Raw genomic sequence first — 21,542 nt, 5'->3', positions numbered from 1 at the left:
GTACCTAGATTATTCGAATCACTAAGTAACCTGTGCTCCATGTCTCTTTGGTGCAGTGTTGAAGTAAAATTGCTTAATATGACGAGAATATTAATTTTAGGTTATTTGTCGTGTATTACTCGGTGTGAAATCTGTTCTCCTCTCATCGATGAAAAGGGACTAAGTGTTTGTGCATAGAACATGACAGGCATTCAACTCAATGGTAATTTCCGCGCCACGTATATCCGTGCAGTGTTCTAAATATTCAGCATTGGCCGCATATATATCTACACTTCGACAAAGTGGCATGATAATGCAAAAATGCCAAGCCTCTCGTGCTTTATGGCGCTAAAAATGAATTTGACGTATTTATGCTAAAAGGAATTATGTGCAAGTGGAAAGATGGGTGTGCTCGTTAATGGATGGCCATAAGAATGAATGGGAATCATAAAGCGCCAGTGACGTCAGCGGCGAGGAATATATTGAAGAACGCGGGCCTTCAACTCATGGCTCAAGAGCCCTGTCCACACTCTTGTCACATGCCCACGGCTCATGAGTTAGCGCTAACAGCCCCTTTTGATTTAATGTAAAATCTCTTTTTTCATTTTCTGAAAAGGAACTATATCTACACTAATACTTACATTGTTTCTTATCCAGCGCCCACCACGAGCACACCCCATCTTTCCTGTACGAGCATACATAGTTCCTTTTAGCATAAATAAAAATACATCCAATTGGACGTATTAATGCTAAACGAAATTATGTGATCGTGCAGATGGCCTTATCAAGTTATCCGTTATCAGGGCCTTTGAAAATTATTCGAGCAATACATACCATATGTCTAAATAACGGCTGTAAAATTTGCTTCGCGGAGAGATGCATTTTGTCCCTCACAGTTGCTGGAGAAAACACAATATTGCCAGGGAAAATCCTAGATTTATATTTCTAACTCTCTGCAAATATGCCATACTTTCTCTAACAAATAAATATTACTTTTAAACATAAAACATACCGAAATAAGTGATCTAGAGACACAACGGATTATGAAATATCGAAAAAAAAAATGTATTGTAAATTCTCTTTTTGCATTCACAATCGAATTAGAGCGATGCAAATTATTTTGATAATTATTGTTAACCTTGCATAAAGAAACGTAGGTATAGGTACACAGACATTTTTGCAACCTGACATGCCCACATAGGTATTTTTCTAATTCAGATATGTTTTCCATGTATCTAGTGCTTAGTATACTTACATATTTTTTCCTAGCCAGGATAAAAATTTCTCTGTAGCTTCTTTTACGATTGTGTCCATGACACTCTTTTGGATACTTTCTGCAAACTTGGTTCTCCATTATTTCTTGGAGGGAAGTGATGTACTCAGTACCTGAAAGAGTAACATGGATGATAAAAGTGACTCTTTCACTACAAATACGATTTCACCCAGAAAAATAAGTTAAAGGAAATGTATTTAATAAGTTCTTAGAAATGTATTGCATGACAGTTAATTGGCTCCAAAGCATCTATAGGTCATTAGGTACCCAAGACTGTTAGATTAAGAAAAAACCAGTAACCAGTAACCGATTAGTAAGTAACCATTCCCTACATCCCCTTATGCAAAGTGTATTTTAATTTCGTCACAGAAAATACCCCACAGATACTTTCATTACATCCACTGCAAATTGAATGGTTACGCACATGAGTACACTCCGCAGGGTCAATGACACCAGGAGTGGTCTGCCCCTGGAAAAACTTGGACCATTCCTCAAGGTCCCCGTCTCTGACGCGCCAGCGGGGCAGTATTTTTTGCGGCGGGACGTAAGAACGACCCCTAGTGCGCACGGACAGCCGTATCGGTTGATGATCACTTAGATAATCATCCTGTAACACTGTACATTCTAGCACGGACGGTGCCAATTTTTGATTTGTAATTGCCAGATCTACAACCGATTCGCCGCCCCTCGTATTACGAAAAGTGGGTCCCGAATTCACATTATGTATCACATAGTTGTTCGAAGCGATCCAATCAGAAAGCGTTGTGCCACGCTGATTGGCTAGGCGGTCCCCCCACTCTTCCGATCTTCCATTAAAATCTCCCATGAATAAAACTCTTTTGTTTAAGGGGCCGAAATCTACCGTAAGGCAGTCTAGAGACTCTGCCATCGCCGAAATCCCCGCGTTGGGGGATAAATAGCAACCAACTATAACAAGGTCAGAAAATTCCATCCATACAAAGCCATTTCCTCGGCCGGAGCGTAAGCATCGTCCGATGGCTGAAGACAATACTAAAATGGCACCCAAGACTGTTAGATTAAGAATAAACCAGTAACCAGTAACCGATTAGTAGGTAACCATTCCCTACATCCCCTTATGCAAAGTGTATTTTAATTTCGTCACAGAAAATACCCCACAGATACTTTCATTACATCCACTGCAAATTGAATGGTTACGCACATGAATAAAAACAAATTAATTATTAACTATTCAACACATTTGATTTATCTATCTTTGTTGTATAGTTTTATTATCATTACTTGAATTTAGATTAGTGACCACTAAAATTATTGTCTATGGCCTAAGTAATTATTATTAGCTGGATGGATGTAAGTACTTATTTCGCACTTTTCTACACAGATTAAATCATACAGCGTAAACAACGTACACAATTCATTGCGTCTATCGTCCTTCCCCCTCTTCTTCCCCCAAAAAGAAAGATAACACAGCACAACAAATTTCCAGTTTTGATTTGTCCTTTGAACCAAACCAATTTTTTTCGATTCCTAGGTATGCTACAGAAGTCCGAAAATGCCCATATTAACTTAAGGAAAATTGTCTGGTGCTCAGGACGTCGGCATTTTGAATTTTTCAAAATTGGGAAAACCCACGATTAGATTTTTGCAAATATCTCCTCAGCGGTTCATTCCACGAAAAAAAACCCCAGCAAAAAGAGCATAAAATCCTACCGAAATCACCCTCCCTCGTTTTTTCTAGCTTAATTTTTGGGTCGTAAAATTAACGTTTTCTTCAAAAACTACCTTTCAAAAGGCGCATTTTTGCTGATTTTAGGGGAAAGAGCCGTATGCAAAAACGACATTTTTCGCCCCCCCACTAAAACTTATTCAAACTTCGTCTATCAGTTACTAATACTGGAGCGCTTCTTTCCCCAAATTTTCAGACCCCCAAAAAATTTTGGGGGGCGCTAGGGGGGGTGGAAGTCAAAACCTGTGACCCTCGATATCTTTCGAACGAAACAAGATATTGAGGCCCGGTTTGGACGAAAAATCGTCTAAAATTGCATACTTTAAGATTCTAAAGGTCAAAATCCCAAAATTAAATTTTTAACTTAACTTATGTGCTTTTTTTCAGTTTTTGAGGAAAAACAATTTTTTTTAAACAGATTAAACTGAAATTTCACATTTTTTGATTTAAACCAAAACCAGTTTTTTAAATTGTTCGTCTTTTTCCGCATCCAACGAGTGGTCGTATAAGCTGGGGAACCGAACGGTTCCGGAGTTATGATCGATTGAAGTTTCCGCTCAACGCGCGCCGACCGACTTTCGCGCGCAAAAAAGTCGGATTTGACTGTTATTAAATTAGATTTAATGTTCAAACTGAGCAAAATGCATTATTAGGGACTCTTGAGGGTCGCTGAGTGCAGAAAGTACAGATACTTCCAAAAAATTCACGTTTTTAAAATTACAGCTCCGTAGCGCTATTTTAGAGGCCCACTGAGCGCCGACCGGCCGCTCTGTGGTCCTGTCCGGAGCTGTAATTTTAAAAACGTGAATTTTTTGGAAGTATCTGTAATTCCTGGACTCAGCAACCCTCAAGGGTCCCTAATAATACATTTTGCTCAGTTTGAACATTAAATCTGATTTAATAATAGTCAAATCCGACTTTTTTGCGCGCGAAAATCGGTCGGCGCGTTGAGCGGAAACTTCAATCGATCATAACTCCGGAACCGTTCGGTTCTCCAGCTTTTACGACCACTCGTTGGATGCGGAAAAAGACGAACAATTTAAAAAACTGGTTTTGGTTTAAATCAAAAAATGTGAAATTTCAGTTTAATCTGTTTAAAAAAAATTGTTTTTCCTCAAAAACTTAAAAAAAGCACATAAGTTAAGTTAAAAATTTAATTTTGGAATTTTGACCTTTAGAATCTTAAAGTATACAATTTTTGACGATTTTTCGTCCAAACCGGGCCTCAATATCTTGTTTCGTTCGAAAGATATCGAGGGTCACAGGTTTTGACTTCCACCCCCCCTAGCGCCCCCCAAAATTTTTTGGGGGTCTGAAAATTTGGGGAAAGAAGCGCTCCAGTATTAGTAACTGATAGACGAAGTTTGAATAAGTTTTAGTGGGGGGGCGAAAAATGTCGTTTTTGCATACGGCTCTTTACTTCATATCTCCAGCCACGATTATCTGAGAAGAAAAAAATTATGCTCATTGAAAAAAGCATAAAATTTACTTCTAAAAATCATATGTCATTAGTTCCTAAACTTGATTGAATCCTGTGAAACAGCGGTTCATTAGTTCCGCCCTTAAATTGTGATTTTGTCGACCATCTCCTTTAAGTAAAATCAAGAAAAAAAGAAGAAAAAACCTAATAACGTGGCCCAAACTGTGTAACAAGGTGGTAAAGATAGGCCCACACTATTTGGGAGGGGGGGGGGGAAGCCAAAAAGCTCGAACATTTTCAATCAGAGCTAAAAATTTTGAGCCAATGAGGATCAGCACAAAACTGATGGGGGAAAGTGTTCAGCACAGGCAGTTTGCATTGGAATGTTAAGATGAGGTCACGTCGAGAGATCTATAATTTTGTTTCGTTTTTATACCTCATCAGTAGATCACACTTGTCAGTGAACCCAACTGAAAGTCTTGCAAAATCCAAGACGACATCAAATCACAAGTTCGAAGTTCAAGTTTTGTACTGCAAGACGGTAAGTTACGTATTGGTACTCATTAGAGCTCAACATTTGTTATTCTGATTGAAAATTTTTGAAATTTTTCGCTTTTGATCTCACTAAATAGTGTGATCTACTGATGAGGTATAAAAACACCCAAAATTATAGATCTCCCGACGTGACCTCATCTTAACATTCCAATGCAAACTGCCTGAGCTGAACACTCTCCCCCATCTGTTGATATCATATTGGGAACATGTTGATATCATGATGATAACATGTTGATATCAGGTTCCATTCACCATGTTGCTACTATGTTGGGCCAGACCAACTTCGTTACCAACATGTTCATTTTTAGCAGGGATATGTTTGATGCTATGCAGCCCGTGACGAGATATGCAATGATAACAAATCAAACAGCGGATAACATGGTTAATTTTAAGGCTAAAATTAGCCTAATGTACATCAGAGAAAAAAGACCTTTTTGTAATAAAAGCGCATTTGTTATTCTTAAATGGACTGCGTTTAGTAGGAAGGAATCAAGCCACATCACCTGTTCCCAAATTTAAAATTTGCACAAGATTCCGCTTATGCGTTTTCATGTTAAAATTAAATTTTGCAATAGCTAATGTGGCTTGGGTCTAATCTGCTTACCGCGGCCCAAATGTGGCAGTAGTGTGAGCTACGCAGGAAGGTTTTTAATTCGATCATTGTGACAAATACGTTGTCGCCCATATCGCCCACTTTAAAATGATTCACAGAACAAGGTTTTCCGCTGTTAAAAACTTTTTATTTGAAATTAACGTTTATTGTGAAAATTAAATACCTCAGGGCTTGTTAGTTACCACATCGCAGATCTAGTAAAAAATAGCCTATACATTCACATATCAGTATAATGCGTAGGGGAGAAAATAATACTTGATCTTTAATATACTTTCAAAAAGTTTTATTTCATACGAGCTCCTATCACACGCATGAGTACACAAACGAGTTCTCAGAAGAATCTAAATTGGCAGAACGAAAATGCCCACGAAATTTTGTGCGATAACGAAAATCAGGCCTCTTCCAACCTCAACCCCCAAACTGAGATCCGGTGTTTCGTATTTTTAAGATTCATTATCGACTTATTTTTTGGTATTTGTTTACCAGTTTTTTCTTATGTTTTCCAGAGGGAAAATCCCCTTAAATTAGATCGGATTAAGAAAATATTCAGAGCTTTGGAAAAAATATTCTACGTTTTAGAATGTGTCTGTCGCAGGCAATTAGTCAAATGAGGCATTTTACCAAATGCCCAGGCAGATAATCAAATTTTGACGGTTTACAAAATTGTGTAAATTTACAGTGAAAAGCTCCTAAGCTTTCAATATTTTGGGAAAAATAACTCATCAAATCTACGAACTCTTCTTGTCTCTTCCTCTTCAAATGCCTCTTATATATTTAAACGTTAACATTTTAAAAATTCTGCATTTTATGACATACTAAAAATTTCAAGATAAATTTTCATTCAGAAGCTAAAAATCGTTTAAAATTCAATATATGATGCATATTTTTACAGAGAATTCTTTCGCATATGAGGGATGAATTATTTTGTTTAAAATTACGGAAAGAACAGGAGTTCAATCTAAGCAAGAAGATCTGACTATCTGCCTAGGCATTTGACAAAATGCCTGATTTTACTATTTGCCTGCGACATATCGAAGTTAGTTCATCGTTCAATTGTTTTGCATTAAAATGCCGTCAATAAAATTGTGATTTTATTGCAAATTTATTAAACATTGTGACGGTGTTAAAATATTTTTTTCTTCAACTTTGTGGCCCCCAGGGAAAGCGTTTTTAGAAAAAAAAAAACATTACAAAGACATCTTTTTTGACCCAAAGAATCGACTTGTTCCATGTTCGATTGTTCGCACTTAATCCTGGGTCACCCTGTATACTTTCATTTGGACCGCATTAAACAGAAAGGAACCAAGCCACATCAGCTGTTGTCAAATTTAACTGGGAAATTTAATTTTTTACATTGAAACAGTTGTGCAGATTTTCTGGCAAATTTCCGTGCATTTTCTCCATAGTACGAAGCAAATTCCTTAAAATTTTCAAAGGAATCCGCACAAACGTCCTCTCGTAAAAAATTAAATCGTTCAGTTTTTGGCAGAAGCTGATGCGGCTAGGTTTCTTTCGGTTAAACGCGGTTCATTAATCGATTTAGTTAGGATGATTCGATGGACGCCTTATTTTGTATCAGAACGGTATGCAATATATCGCATCAATTGGTTCCATTTTTTCAGCTACTCTTCATTTATTTCCAATTTTGAGATCGCAATTCTGTTGTCAGGAGACTAAAGCACTCACTTACCAATTTTAACAAACAAATTCAACGTGATAAAAGCGTGCTTTTTTTTTAGAGAGAAAACATCGCATTCGATACCGATATCAAAACCGCACTCGAATGCGATATTTTCTCTCTAAAAAAAACCACGCCTTTATCACGTTGAATTTCTTTGTTAAAATTGGTAAGAGAGTGCTTTAGTCTTCTGACAACAGAATTGCGATATCAAAATTGGAAAGAAATGACGAGTAGTTGAAAGAATGGAACCAATCGATGCGATATATCGCATGCCGTTCTGACACAAATATGGCGTCCGTCGAATCACCTTAAGGTGATTCGATGGAGGCCATTTTTGGTGTCAAAGCGACGTGCGATATATCGCATCGATTAGCTCCATAATTTCAGCTACTTGTCATTTGCTTCAATTTTGAGATTGCACTTCCATTGTCATGAGACTGAGGAACTCATGTACCCAAGTTGACAAAGAAATTCAACGTAATAAAGGGCGTGGTTTTTTCAGAGGAAAAATATCGCATTCGAGTGTAGTTTCGATATCAGTATCCAATACGATATTTTCCCTCTAAAAAAACCACGCCTTAATTACGTTGAATTTCTTTGTCAAATTTGGTACATGGGTTCTTAAGTCTTATGACAACAGAAGTGCGATCTCAAAATTCGAAAAAAAAGACGAGTAGCTGAAAAAATGTAACCAATTGATGCGATATATCGCATGCCGTTCCGACACAAAACATGGCCTCCATCGAATCACCTTAAACGCGGTCCATTTATCGATTTCATTAATCTGTCCGCTGGATTACGTTTCGCTTTTCACTCCCTTCTTTTTCCCGCCGAGCTCATCGAGGATCTCCTGCAAAGGGCGCCCTTTCGTCTCGGGCAGGAGCGCCCACGCGAAGACGATCCCGACGAGACAGAACCCGACGAAGACCCAGAAGGTGCCGCCGATGCCGAGCCAGGCCTCGAGCATGGCGAAGGCCTTGGTGACGACGAAGGCGGAGGCCCAGTGCCCGACGCCGGTGACGAGGGACATGGCGAGGGCGGCCATCCGCTTGGAGAAGAGCTCGCCGACGACGGCCCACGGCACGGGCCCCGCGCCCAGGGCGTAGACCACCAGGAAGAGGCCCACCGAGCCGAGCGGGACCCACTGCCACGGGCCCGCCACCGGGTGGCCGCGCTCCTTGAGGAAGAAGAAGAGGCCCAGGGCGAAGACGCAGAGGGTGCAGGCGGAGAAGGAGGCCAGGAAGAGGAAGCGACGACCGGCCCGCTCCATGAGGAGGACCGAGAGAGCTGTGCCCACCACCTGGAATCAATGGATATTGAAAGTCAGGAAACGGACACTTTAGAAAAATAGCATGTCGGCGGCGTAAGTCCGCAATCACGTATCTCGTTTACAGTTGGACGTATTTCTATCAAACAGAACTGTGTGCATGTGAGAAATATGGGGTGTGCTCTAGAAAGCTGCATAAGAAGCAATGTATAAGTGGGCGTGATTCCTTTTGAAAAATTGGAAAAGCGGGATTTTACACTCTACCAAAAGGAACTAAGTGCCAACTGAATGCGGGATTCATGAGCCGCGGGCATGGCACGAGAGCGTTATCAACAGGGCTCATGAGTTAAAGCGGCCCACGAGCGACAACGGCGACGGTTTCTTCGCCGCTGACGTCACTGGCGCCTCATTATTCTCATTCACTCCTACGGCCAAAGAATTAACGGGCACACCCCATATTTCTCTCCTCCACGTATGTCTGTTTGGTAGAAATACGTTCAGTTATGGAAATATCCGCCTCTTTGTTCTTTTTTTAAATGAGAATAAATTGGCATCATTCCTTGAAGTTTTTGCAGAATTTTCTTTGCACAGAGAAGAAAAGTGACGGTAGTTTTAAAGGATTGCCGTCGAGTAGTTTTCCGTTTAAAAATAAAGTATGACAGAAAGTCTGGGACGTCGCAAATCGAGTCATAAGATTGCCGAGTTACACCGTCGATGTGTACAAAGACACTTTAATACATCACAGGAAATGTGTCATTCAATAATTTATCTAGTTTCACTGAGTTGTTCTAAATTTCTTCCAAATTTTTTGTGTGCGATTTTGTTGTTAGGCAAAATGTTTCTGCGGATCTGGGTGTTTCCTTGGAAATTTTAAAAAGCACCTAGTGTGGCACAGAAAAAAAAAAAAAACAGTTTTCGAGAACACAAGCTACGCTCAATCGGATCGCATCTAGCAAAGAGAAATCAACGCGATTACAGTGTTTTCAAAATCGTGCAACTTCTTCTTTCCTTTTAAAAATACTCAGTGTATATAGAGTATTAAAATTTACAGAATTATTTTCTTTTAAAATCAGCAATTTTTTGGTGGGATGCAAAAACTATTTGCCACTCTGAGATATATTTTAGATGATTTAGAAAGCATAACGTTTTTAGGTACAACACTGAGATCGCGTTGCCGGCCGATTATTTAAATCGATTGAAAAAGGTATAGACAAATACGACAAAAAGGATTAGGGAGGATTCTATTGGTGTGAGCGGTGGGTTGCAACGGACAAAGGAGGAAGGTAATAGACTTACTAACGGCAACCCACGAGAGACTCGATACTTAGTCCATCATTTTCTCCTATAGTCCATGAGAACTACACTGGGGAAAAACCACATTGGATCTAGAGTCTAGACTCTTAAAAACATCGACAAGAAAAAATACTCTTGATTCAATCAGATGAAAGCTTAAATCAAGAACCAAGCCTCTTAATTTGAGCGGATTTCCTTTTGATTTAAGCTTAAATCTGATTGAATCAAGAGTCCTTTTTCTTGTCAATGTTTTCAAGAGTCTCGACTCTATATCCAATGTGTTTTTTTTTTTTTTCAGTGTACCCAAATTAACAAATAGGATCGCTCTATACTCTCTATATCCTCTTTGTCCATAGCTTTATCTATCAATTCCAATAATCAGCCCGCTGGTTCCTCTTTGCTGTAAAAACTCGTGAGGCAAAAACTCGTGATGCAACTCACCTGCAGCGCAGCTATAACGATAGTGGCAACGGTCGGCGACACATCCCCTCCGGCCGTCCGGAACACAGTATTCATGTAGAAGACAACAGCGTTGATGCCGGAGAACTGCTGGAAGAAGAAGAGGCCGAGGGCGACGACGAGGGCGCGGCGGCTGGCGGGGTCGGTGACGAAGTCGGAGTAGGCGGCCGCCGAGTCCGCCTTCTGGACCATCCGCTCGAGGAGGCGCATCTCGGGGATGAGGTTGTAGGCGGGGCCGCGGAACCAGCGCAAGGAGGCGGCCGCGCGGTTGGACTGCGAGGTCCGCAGCAGGAAGACGGGGGTCTCCGGCATCCAGAAGAACAGCGCGAAGAAGAGAACCACCGTCGAGGAGGAGGCCAGGGTTATTGATGTCGCTGTTGGGAGGAGACCTGCGGGCCGATTATTGAAATTGATAGACAAAGCTATAGACAAAGACGACAAAAGGGATTTGGAGGGATCCTATTGGTGGAAGCAGGCGGTGGCAATGGACATAGGAGGTAGGTAATGGACTAACTAACGGCAACCCACTAAGGACCCGACAGTTGGTTCATCATATTTTTTCTTAATCTATAAGAACCAACCATGTCAACCAATAGGATCGCTCCATACTCCCTATGTCTTCTTTGTCTATCGCTTTGTCCATCAGTTTCAATAATCGCCCCGCTGGGGGAAATAAGATAGAGGTGTCGTCAGCTAAGTTGACGGTTGTTTACTTTCAATTTGCAAGCGCCAACGACGAATTTGGGCCTCTGAACAAAGCGGCGTTCGCTACTATCCACATTGAAAACATCAGTCTCATGATCGTATCGTAAAAAAACTACTTATCAGTTATGATTTGCGACTTTTTTGTGGTTGTGATTTCTGTGTGGCTAAAAATTAAAGTGTTACAAGGTTTGAAAGTATTAAAAAACTTATCTAAGCTTGTGTTCTTGCTTCTGAGAGAGCCAGATGTTTTCATGTGGACAGTAGTGACGCGAAAACGCCTGCAAACCGAAAGTAAACAACCGTCAACTTAGCTGACGACACCTCTAGCGGAACGTTTAGGAAACGATTTCTAACTTGGGGGGGTTCAATTCGAAATAGTCGAAAAAGTCTTCGGAATAATGAATTAGGCTGCATTTTGCAATCAGGAGCTACTCTTTCTAGCTCATCTACGAAAGCATCTGTTTGCGTAAGAAATCTAAGTGCAATGTGTTGCTAATATAATAAGCCAGAAATTGTAGTTTTCCTCAATGTAGTCCCCTTGGACCGCGTTTAGCGGAAAGGAACCAATCTACACCAGCTTTTGCCAAAAACTGGGCCATGTATTTTTTTACATGAGAATGTTGTGTGGATTTCTTTGAAAATATAAAGGAATTTGCTTCGCACTTTGCAGAAAATTCACTCTCATTTTCACACAGATCTGCACAACCGTTTCCTTGTAAGAATTAAATTTCCCAATTAAATTTGGCAATAGCTGGTGTAACTTGGTTCCTTTCTGCTGAACGTGGTGCAATTAAAGGATCGACTTATAGGACGTATCAAAAGGAACTATATGCGTAGAATGTGCTCGATTTTGGTTCTTTAAATATTTTTTCCAAACTGACTTTACTTTATATGTACAACAGGGTGCTCGCAATGAACACTTTAATAATCGATTTTTATTACAGTTTCAAATGGGAAACTATCGATAATCGATCATTCACGCCTCGCCACTGCCTCCCACTGGTCAATAAATTGTATCACTCACCTAACGTGTATGTTGTAAGGATACCAATGGTGACAGATAGTTGGAAGAGGGCTCCCAGCGCCCCTCGAACGGAGACTTGGGCGATTTCGGAAATATAAAGGGGCGAAGTGACGCAGAAGAAACCAACGCAAAGGCCGCCCAGAAATCGGCCGAGGCAAAGCAATCTGATGTCACTACAAAGGGCCAGCAACAACCAGGACGCCATTTGCGGCAAGCATGCGGTCAGCTGTGGATGAAAAAAAAAAAATCAGGTCTCATATCTTTTTGGAGTATATTTGCATGCCACCGTGCTGAGGAGGAACGAAAATTATATTGAAATGAGAGAGTTGAGAGGGAAAGGGATATTGTTATGGGAAGTCGTTATTTAAATGAAATGTTTTTTTCTCGTTTTGATTCATATTTTCAAATTGTCATTGGTGAATATTTGGTTTTATTTCTATCCCTAAAATTTTCGATATAAAATATACCCTCTTTTTTATGAAAATATTACTTCATTCTAAAACCATTGACATTTTAAAACGTGGCAAATATGTGTAAAACCGATTCCCAGCGATGGCATCGATATTAATCTCAACGAGCCCTAGTTTATCATAATATATGTTATTAATACATACTTTTTCCATCAGATCAAATGAGAATATTCCATGCGGAGAGTGCAAAAATTTCAAAATCATGAGTTGAAAAACGCTGACTCCGCGAGTTTAAATATTAGAGCCAAACCAAGCGGAGCGGCGTCCTGCCAGCGCGACACGCGCATTGGCGCCTACAAACCTAACTGGGATACTTCACGCATTGCGCAATGCGTGAAGTATCCTAGTTAGGTTTGTAGGCGCCAATGCGCGTGTCGTGCTGGCCGCCCTCGCCCACCACGGCGCTTCAAGCAACTATTTCACAACAGAAGTGTTGCACAGTATCATACGAAATTGAAGGCGCTCGAACTTATTGAGAATATTGAGAATGACAGGCGTCTTTTCAGCGTACGGAGCTTCCCTCACAAAATAAATCAAGATACTACGGCACAAAAAGAGAGCGGTAGTCCAAAAACTCACCAAGTCCTAGCATCTTTATTTCATAATGTTTAGTATAATTTTTTAATTTTATTAGAGGAAAAAGTGGCTCGATTTAGGCAGAGACATTCTTGAGTATGCCGCCACGAAGATTTTATTCTGAACCAAGAATAAGATCGCTGAATGACAGTGGGTTTCTGCTTGATGTAAGTGATTTTTCTTCATATATGAGTATCTTTTCTTCTTTAAACAATCATAATTTCCTTAATTGTTTCAAAAGGAAATCTTCTGTGAGGTAAATTTGAGCATATTTCTGTTTGAACAAATGAAGTTAAAAAAAAATCACGTTCAACGTTATTGAATACGGATATTAGGACTTGGTAAGTTTCTCGACTATCGCTCTCTTTTTGTCTTCGTCACCGGATTTAATTTGCGAGGGAACTTCGTGCTTTTGAAAGATGACATCTACCATGATACTTTGGGGTGCTTTCAATCTCGTACGATACTGTACAACACCTCCGTCGCAAAATACTAGCTCAAATCGCCGCGGCACGCCGACGCAGTCACGGAGTATCGTACACAGAAACAATCTAAGAGCCTTTAGCTGAGGCAAATCAATAGGTTTATCCAGGTCAGGTATAATAAGATAGGATTTTCTTGAAAACTACTTAAGTCCTGCTGCACCAAAGAGGTGTAGAGTGTGTTAGTGAATTTTCCTCTGTGGAATTGACGCCCCTTCCCCCTTTTACCAAAGATCTCAAGTATACATTTTTCTTGTTGAGACAAAAAAAAGGGGAAAAGTTATCAAAAGCTTCGGAGAATGGACACTCAAACATTATTTCTAAGCAATTTTTTACAATTTTTACTCCTTTTTTTGATATGTTTTTATAAACCGTATACGGATTCGCCAATCTTTGACGCTTGAGTTATTATATGAAACGACTTCGTTTACCTACTAAAACACTTTTTCTGCCGACGTAACTGTTGACTGAGCCAGCGGCCGTGCAGCCAAGCACAGCGCCGAAATTCAGGATGGAGACCAGCCATGACTCTTCGATTTTATCGATCTTCCCCTCCTTAATGAGGAGCGGTGTCACGGGAGATGACCACGAGAGCATCTGACCCATCATTACTCCCGTCAAAGACGCTAAAGGGGGAAAAACATATTTATAAGTAAGCAAGGCTCTTATTAATTCACTACAAATCGTCTTTCTACAGGGGAAGCAAAGTAACTTCCTTCCAAAGTTGCAAAAGTGACTTGAACAATGTGCCACCTTCCGGCCGAAGTATCACAAGCGCTATGCGACGATTCAAAATTTTCGCCGCTATTTTATTTTTTTACAGAGAAATTGTTGGTTGAATCTGTTTGAAAATTCCACTAAAGTTAGTCGACAGCACAAAGGAAATTCAGTGAGATTTTCGGTCAGCTTCATGGAAAAATCTCTCTGTAAAAACATAAAAAGGCGGCTACAATTTTAAAGCGTTGCATGGTGCTTGTGATACTTTGGCCGGATGGTGACGAATTTATAAATTTTATTTAAAAACATTTTTTTTATTTAATTTTATATTTTGTGACTTTTTATAAAAGTATTACTTGTTCATTTCTGCTTCAAGGGCTGATGAATACATGTGATTAAATTGACGTATTTCTGCTAAAAGGAACCAGAAGCGGATGGGAAAGAAGGAGTGTGCTCGTTAGTTGAGGGCCGTAAGAATGTATGGGAATTATAAAGCGCCAGTGACGTCAGCGGCGACGACGACTAAGACGAGGATCGTGGCTTTAACTCATGAGCCCTTTTCACAATGCTCTTGTCATATGCCCACGGCTCATGAGTGCCACATTCAGTTGGCGCTTAGATCCGTTTGATCGAATAGAAAATTCCACTTTTCCATTTCCGCAAAAGGAATCACGTTCATTTTTAACATTGTCTCTTATGCAGCTTTCTAGCTCTGCTAAAATGGTGAGTACAGATGAGTAGAAAATCAAAGTCATATGAATAGAATTTCAAATTATATAAACATAATTTAACTCATATGAGCAGAATTTCTCTATTCAGTTTTTGCCAACTCATATGACTAAAGATATCAACTCCTATGAGTTCAGTGTTGAATCTACCGTGTCCGATATCTCAGAAACTAGTCACCGCTTCAAAAAATTGTAAGAACAAAACGTTTTTATTTTTCAAATTTACATACTATGTCGGTATGTCGGTGTCTTCTGGTCAGGAGAAAATGAAAAATGAAAAAAATTGAATTCACATGAGTTGAACTTTTTTTTTTACTCTAATGAGTAGAATATTCTAGTGATATGAGGAGGATTTCTACTCATATAAGTAGGAAGTTCTACTTATGTGTGTTGGCGAATTCTGAATAGCTTACTCGTCATTTTCAGCAGGGAGAGCACACCGAATAGTTCCGATACGTCTCCAGTTCCGTTTAGCAGAACTAAGTTCAAATGAAAAAATCAGTACATTTTTAAATTGAATATGTTCAATAGTTTCTTGGTAAAGATACCATGGAGCTTTTGCGTTGCAAGGGAGTAGATTGATTTTTTATGGAAATTTAATCGTCATCTAACACTCAAGGGTCGAGGTAAAAGATGGGAGTCCGCATGACAGCAATATAAAAGCAAATGAAATCGAATGTTTTCTTATTCTGGATAGCCATAAGGCATCAAAGAAAACAAAAATAATGCCAGTGTATTGTTCACACGGGACAAGGAAATGGGAGCAACTGCATATTAAAAAATTCGTAAAAATGATCGATAAGATATGTCCTTAAACGCAAAAATGACATCACGAAAGTGGCGCTGGTACTTATCAAAGTTTATCGGTCCACTTCAGATACGATGCTTCTGTCAAAGTGAGTGATGGATCACGCATCTGATAAACTTAGCGGCAGATACCCACTACCGAATTGCGTAAACTGCTTGCTCCTCTGACGAAAGAGAGGAGCTCAATTGGATGTTTTTCTATCGAACGGAACTATGTGCATTAAGACATGAGCCGGAATGAGCCCTGAGACCCATAGGAATACATGCATAACAGGGCTCACGTCATAATGCATATAGTTCCGTTTAATAGAAATACGTCCAATTTTCTCCTGAGCTCTGGAAAAGATGGAGTTGAATGGGCAATAAGGCTCGTCGCTGAAGGTTACCTGTTGCCCTTTGTGAGATGAGTAATGCGATCATTCTTTCGCTTTGATACACCGATTTGATTGCGATCAGAAGAATATTGACACACACAGCAATTCTTTCTACAAAATATTTGTAGAAAATAAATCCTTTTAACATGTCTTCATGATAGATTTTTTGCTACTAGGGCCCCTTTTTTATCTACAGTTACGCTTTTTCGTCCGTTTTTCACTCTATAAACCATTAGTTTAAAAATTCGGAATATTTCAGTGTCATTCCCGATGGATGCACAAAATGTAACGAAAACAAGCAGTGAACTCCAACACAATGTGTTGATAAGGCGCGTCATTAACTCACACATATCAACCCCTTTAGTTTTCATTTACAGAGATTTCAAAATAGGCAAGTAGCACAACAAGAGAATTCATACGATCCAACTCTTCGACGACGCACTTTGACGAGACCGTGTATTGTGAATGTAGAAAGCCATTCGAACGAGTTTAAGTTTTTTGATCTGCCCCCAGCAATATCTTATCAGATTCTTAAAGAAAAGTGCTACGGAATAATTTAAGCGAAGAAAGGAAAAATTCTGTCGAACTCCTGAAAGATACAGTCGATTAAAGGTATTTTTGGGGCTGAAATATCCAAATTACCGGTACCTATTATAAATCCCGATATATTATTGAAAATAAATTGACTCATTATAAATGCAGTTGCATTAGATATGTCTTGATTTTGTTATTTTAAACGTATTTCCATGCAAAGAAGTTCAACCATGTCCATGCTTTATTCATTCATGAATTGAAAGTAAGCAATCTACACCCCGAAAATCTACCGATTTGCCGTAAAAAATTGCAGAAACTCGATATACCAAGTCGATGCACCCACTCGTTGAATTTACCAACCAATTTCGTGAGTGCAAATATATAAAAATCAATATGCTATAGTCATTTTGGGTGCATTTATTTTTCATGAAAAAATAATAATTTCAATCCCGAAAAACCATCAATTTTCCGTATAAAATCGAAAAAATCGAGATGTGTCGACTCCCTGACGTGAAAATTAGATTCTACGTGTAAAAATACTTACACATGGATATGCTGAACAGAAACCATGTGTGGACACAGTTAGGATACATAGCCCCAGAATACTTTTAAAGCGCCTTTACTTTCCAGAATCTTGACGGAATTTTTTTTTGGCTTAAACGACTCAAGAGACACTGTAGTTAAAAAATATAAAGAATTTTCGATTTTAACACACAAAAAAATGCTTGTTCAGGCACACCATGTATTGTATGGTGTATTGCGCTGGTATTCAATCCTTGCCTTCAGATTAAAATTCTTACAAGGAAGCCCCTTGCGAGAGGCGAATTTTTTGTAATTTCTCCCAATTTTTTCTCCGTTATATAGTTGAATTGCTTGCCAAATTCTGAGGTCAATTATATTTAATTGTAATTTATACATTTCTTTTTTCCCCTTCATTTTATTTTTTGTTTGGAGAAGTTTCGTTGATTTCTTCGAATTTCGAATACTGCAACTTCTCTTCTATTCGGCCGATTTTTATGAATGAGACCTCTTTCAATTCGTCTTTGAACGGAGAGTAAGGAAAAAATTGCTAAGTACTCGCGAAACAATTTTTTCGAAAATTTGATGGATCCCAGCGTGACGGTGAAATGGGTAATCGAGTGAAAGTAATTAGGTCTGACTGTGACGAGGACCGCGAGGGTCGCCTTTTGTTCTTCAGCTGGGAAGCAACGCGGCGAACCGAGCCAGGACCGGGACACTACCTGGGTTTTGTGCCTGCCTGTGCACTGTTTTGGCCTGATAGGGAAGTGAATTTCTGTATGGGCCACGGTTAGCACATGGTCTAATGAGTCTCGAGGCTCATCACAGATTGCACTTACCACTATCCTGCTGGCCCCGGCTATCAGAGCAAGGGGTACCAAATTTTGAAAATCTTAACAGGGCTGTGGAGATCTGTCAAGGCAACGTTTTAAACAAAACGAAGAAGTGAAATTCTCATTCAACGAGTGCCGACCTGATCAGCCATCCTCGAATCAGTTCGCTTGTTTCTGCTTATATATGCATATTTTAAATCAGCGCGCCCTACTCTTAGGCTTTTTTTAAAAAAACCAAGTAACGTAGACTCTTGGTATTCACTGCACATAAACTAGAGAGCCCCAGAATGAGAAACAACTTTAAATCATAATTATTGACGGATAAATAAACTTTTTACAGGCTTTGGAAAATCTCAGAAGTTCGCGGTAGTCACTTTTCGGTAAGGAACTAAGGGACTCGGTTATTGTATCGAGTGGGGGGTCGAAACGATCGCAAAGGCGGTATACTACGTATACGCGCCAAAATGACTCGCTGATTCAGCTTTTTAGTAGTCATTTTATGTGCGGAGCGAAGTAAAAGGTCGACAAAAAATACTCCCGTAGGCCTGGGAAGCAAAAAATACCTGCGAGGGTATCAAAATGAGCATTTAAGTTTCACCTGAAACAATTTTGACATTATGTTCTGTAACTCTTTTTTCCCCATTTTTTAGCAAGCCATAAGCCGCAACCTTCTATTTCCCCTTTTACCTTTTATTTAGGTAAGTGATGAAAATAAAGTCTAACCAATTGCTGCTGCGAGATATTGAGTCCCGGTCTTTGCTTTGCTTTCGTCCACCTCCTCATCTTTTAACGTAAAAACCTCTGGAGGACTATCTTCAGGTTTTGCAGCTTCAATCTCTGCTGAAACAGATCATACATTCACTCGGTAATACGCGCGACTTAGTAACCTGACGTAGGTGTAACCTACTGTAATTTCGGACGCGTATGCTGCTGTGCTAAGGAAAACGCTGTAGGAACCTTCAGGCGTTGCAGAATCTTCTTTGATAAAACGAGAATTCCCTGGTAAACTTATAAATATTTTTCAAATATTTTTTTGAAGAATTTTGTTTGTGCTTTGATCTAAAGTTCCTGAAAATTTTAAGGAAAAATATTCATTATTTTCCTCAAAAATAAATTTCATCAAAGGATATTTAGCAACTCTTGAATGTTCTTACGGCGTTCTTCCTTAGCTCGGCAGTATGAATGTAAAATCCGCGCATCGTTAAATGTGGAAATGAAACGTGCAACTATTCAAACTCCTGAGTATGGTGTGTGGTATCACGCAAAAATGAAGGTAAATATTGGCTTTTCTCATGTCTCAAGTTACTGGCGTTGATGCATGCATTATGCACACATCGTTGAAATGACGAAATCAAGCATGCAAGAGATCGCATTCCGAAATAGTTTTGAAGTATCACGTGAGAATGAAGCAGACTATACATTGTGACAAAAGTTGAAATATTAGTGCGTAAAAAATGAGGATAAACACGAGAACTGCTAATTGGACGAATTTCTGCCAAACTGAACTATGTGTATTATGACGTGAGCCATGATATGCATAATATTGTTATGGATCTCAGGGCTCATGCCTTAATGCAAATAGTCCCGTTGGGCAGAAATACGTTTCATTAGATCCACGTAAAGGAATTGACGCTTAAGTTTCCGTGCTTTTGGGTAAATAAATCACATTTTTCTTTCCAAATTTTACATTCAATGTAAACTTGATTGCAGTTATTTTCTGTGATTTGATAAGTACATATATATTCCATAATTGTGTTTCTCGTAAAAATATACAGGACTATCATAATCTTTGACACTCATGCATCATTGATTTTTTAATTTTGAGCCATGAATTACTTTTCACCTATACAAGTATAAGAATATTGTTACTTACCTTTCATTCCATCTGCTTTTGATGTTAAAACACTACTTTTGCTCTTCTGAAAATGTAATTTTGTGAAGACACTCACGGGTTGTGCCTCGATTGTGGGTGTATCCATACTTTATGTAAAAAAATGAACTGAATTTCTAATTTATGTTCACTGAAAAATGTTTAAAGCATTTCGAAGCTCCTCGGAATTTGTCGTTTATATTTTTTAACACAATTGGCACCTCGAAATTTTGCATAAAATCACATGACAAGGTCGTTGTTAAAAGTTCAAACAATTTTTATCGAACATTTTTCATGCTCCATACAAAATCAAAGAAGTTAAGATATGAGATGAGTATGGCTTTTTCTTTTTTTAAATTGTACTAATTTTTAGATACAAAGTATCAATCTCACAGATCACTGACAACGTACTAAACTTCTTTTAAAATTGGAAAAGGTGACATTTGATGTTAACTAAGCGTCCGGCATTTGAGTAATAAAGAATTAGACTTTGCTAAGCAAACGGGATAAGTACACATTATCAACATTATCTTTGTGGCTTACATTCGATGAGCATCAATGATTAAATTATGAAAAATAATGCGTAGTTAGGAAAGAAATGTTATGATGTTTATACAAAAAGTCTCACATTAAGCAGAGCCACAGGTTAGAACGTCCAACAAGAAGTTAATCGGAAAGAAACGGAGGACAAGAAATCTAAATTCAGTTATAAACCACAAAAACTAGAAACTAATTTTGCCCGTGAAATACTGGAAGCTTGAGCAGAAATGAATAGGAATCTCAATCCATCATGACTCAGTAAAGTGACTTCAGATTTTCTTCAAAAGCTTGACGTTGCGTTTAATAGCTACCAATTGATCAATTTACTATAACAATAGTGACTCGAGAGCAACATTTTCAAGCAATGTGTCTACTGTGAGTGGCACTTCACATGATGGCAGATTTTGCGATCGTTGAACAGCACTCAGAATTGACAAGTTAAGCCCTGGGCGAGAACTTTAAAAATTTGTACTTAGGTCCTCAAGTTTGCTCCTTCTGATCATCTTATCTCTAAAAAAGAAGCTATCTTTACGTTTGTGACTGCTCAAGGGTAAAATTTTTTCACCCATATGTGGTGAAACAAATCTTGCTCTTACAAGGACCGGATTAATCAGAAAGGAACCAAGCCACGTCAGCCTTTGCAAAATTTAACTTGGCAGTTTAATTTTCACAAGAGAACGTTTGTGTTGGTTCCTTTGAAAAATTTAAAGAATTTACTTCGTACTAAGCAGAAAACTCACTGAAAATTGCACAAAAATCCGCACAACCGTATTAATGTGAAAAATTAAATTGCTCCGTTAAATTTGGCAATAGCTAATGTGGCTTAGTTCCTTTCTGCTTAACGCAGTCCGCAACGCCCTGCTCATTGCTAACTCCAGGTTCTATCTTCTTTCCTGGTTAAAGTTACAACTTTACGTCTGTGTTGACGATTATTTTGGTTGCGGTAACAATGCCGTCCCAGTTAGCGTCGTCACCAGCGAGGTGATTGTTGAAATTAGTAGACAAAGTGATAGACAAAGAAGACAACATTTTATTGAGGGATCCTAATATTGGTGTAAGCAGGGGGGGGGGGGATGCGATGGACAATGGAGGTAGACAATTGACTGACTAACAGAAAC

At 39.1% G+C, this 21,542-nt stretch overlaps 1 protein-coding gene across 2 annotated transcripts; it reads right to left on the bottom strand.

Moving 5' to 3' along the window:
• Positions 1–5,806: 5,806 nt before the first annotated feature.
• On the bottom strand, positions 5,807–21,010 carry LOC109030881 (trehalose transporter 1-like protein). 2 transcript variants are annotated; one of them, XM_072304542.1, is made up of 6 exons: positions 19,888–21,010; positions 18,738–18,854; positions 13,938–14,128; positions 11,975–12,200; positions 10,228–10,634; positions 5,807–8,526 (listed from the first exon to the last, which is right to left on the bottom strand). In XM_072304542.1, exons 1-6 carry the CDS (start codon positions 19,991–19,993, stop codon positions 8,023–8,025), a joined length of 1,551 nt encoding a protein of 516 aa, XP_072160643.1. In that variant the 5' UTR covers positions 19,994–21,010; the 3' UTR covers positions 5,807–8,022. The 2 variants fall into 2 exon arrangements, with proteins under 2 accessions (XP_072160643.1, XP_072160644.1); XM_072304543.1 differs by having other exon boundaries at positions 18,738–18,851; positions 19,888–21,009.
• Positions 21,011–21,542: the final 532 nt, after the last annotated feature.

This window comes from Bemisia tabaci, chromosome 9 (genome assembly GCF_918797505.1).
Source record: "Bemisia tabaci chromosome 9, PGI_BMITA_v3".
Taxonomy (NCBI): domain Eukaryota; kingdom Metazoa; phylum Arthropoda; class Insecta; order Hemiptera; family Aleyrodidae; genus Bemisia; species Bemisia tabaci.
The sequence above is the reverse complement of the archived record's forward strand: the minus strand, read 5'-3'. Positions and strand labels throughout refer to the sequence as shown.